This window comes from Cynoglossus semilaevis, chromosome Z (assembly GCF_000523025.1).
Source record: "Cynoglossus semilaevis isolate Cse_v1.0 chromosome Z, Cse_v1.0, whole genome shotgun sequence".
Lineage (NCBI taxonomy): Eukaryota > Metazoa > Chordata > Actinopteri > Pleuronectiformes > Cynoglossidae > Cynoglossus > Cynoglossus semilaevis.
In genome coordinates this window covers 21,826,240-21,827,002 of record NC_024328.1, presented here as the reverse complement: position 1 = coordinate 21,827,002, position 763 = coordinate 21,826,240, and the positions used below count along the sequence as shown (strand labels likewise).

Here is a 763-nt window from a genome sequence, read left to right as displayed (position 1 = left end):
TCCCTCCACACACACAGGGGAGGTCCTGCGTTTGACCCACGTGGCCCGGGGTCTGGACCCTGAAGGGGTCTTACTGCTGGACGTGGTCATCAACGGATACGTCCCTCCGTCGTTGTCTTCGTCTCATCTGAGTCTTCAGGTCCGTTCACACTGTGCTAAAGTTTCAGATGAAGTACTTGATAGTATATGTAGTACTGTAGTACTTCTGACCGGTACTGCAGTGTTGAAGTCGTCCTCCGGCGTCTCTGGACTGACCCTGCGTTTGTGCTGCAGGAATTTGACGAGTCATACGTGCAGACGGGCCGGGGGCAGCTGTACTCCTGGTCCTCGCAGACCCACCACAGGGGGGCGCAGCCCCTGGTGCTGCGCTGCAATCACAGCATTATTTACGAGGGCCAGCAGGGGCGCCAGGGGCCTCTGCTCCAGCTGCTCAAGGTCTCGGGGCTGAAGAGCGTGTACAACGTGTTGACTCTGAGCCTGGACGTCCACGTCAGCGCCCGGCTCCTCCTCCCAGGTCTGGAGAACCAATTAGAGCCGCTGTAAAAACGTGGTTTCTCTTGTGGTGTGATGAAGCACCGGCACAGACTGACTCAGGTCTTTGTTTACAGACGGCCACGGAGACACGTGTCCCAGCGGCTTCGTCCTGGACGCCGCGTCCTACTGTGCAGGTATGCTGCTCCCTGTCGCGGTACTCGTTCAGTAGTACTGGTTCAGTAGTACTTGATCAGTAGTACTGGTTCAGTAGTACTCGTTCAGTAGTACT

General features: G+C 56.9%; 1 protein-coding gene across 1 annotated transcript in view; it reads left to right on the top strand.

Annotated features, from left to right (window-relative positions):
• Window positions 1-763, top strand: part of hmcn2 (hemicentin 2) — a 14,172-nt gene that overhangs the window by 9,581 nt on the left and 3,828 nt on the right. The window contains exons 28-30 of the mRNA XM_025053451.1: window positions 18-139; window positions 274-514; window positions 609-668. Of these exons, the coding sequence (XP_024909219.1) occupies window positions 18-139; window positions 274-514; window positions 609-668 (423 nt within the window). The remainder of the gene's footprint in view (window positions 1-17; window positions 140-273; window positions 515-608; window positions 669-763) is intronic.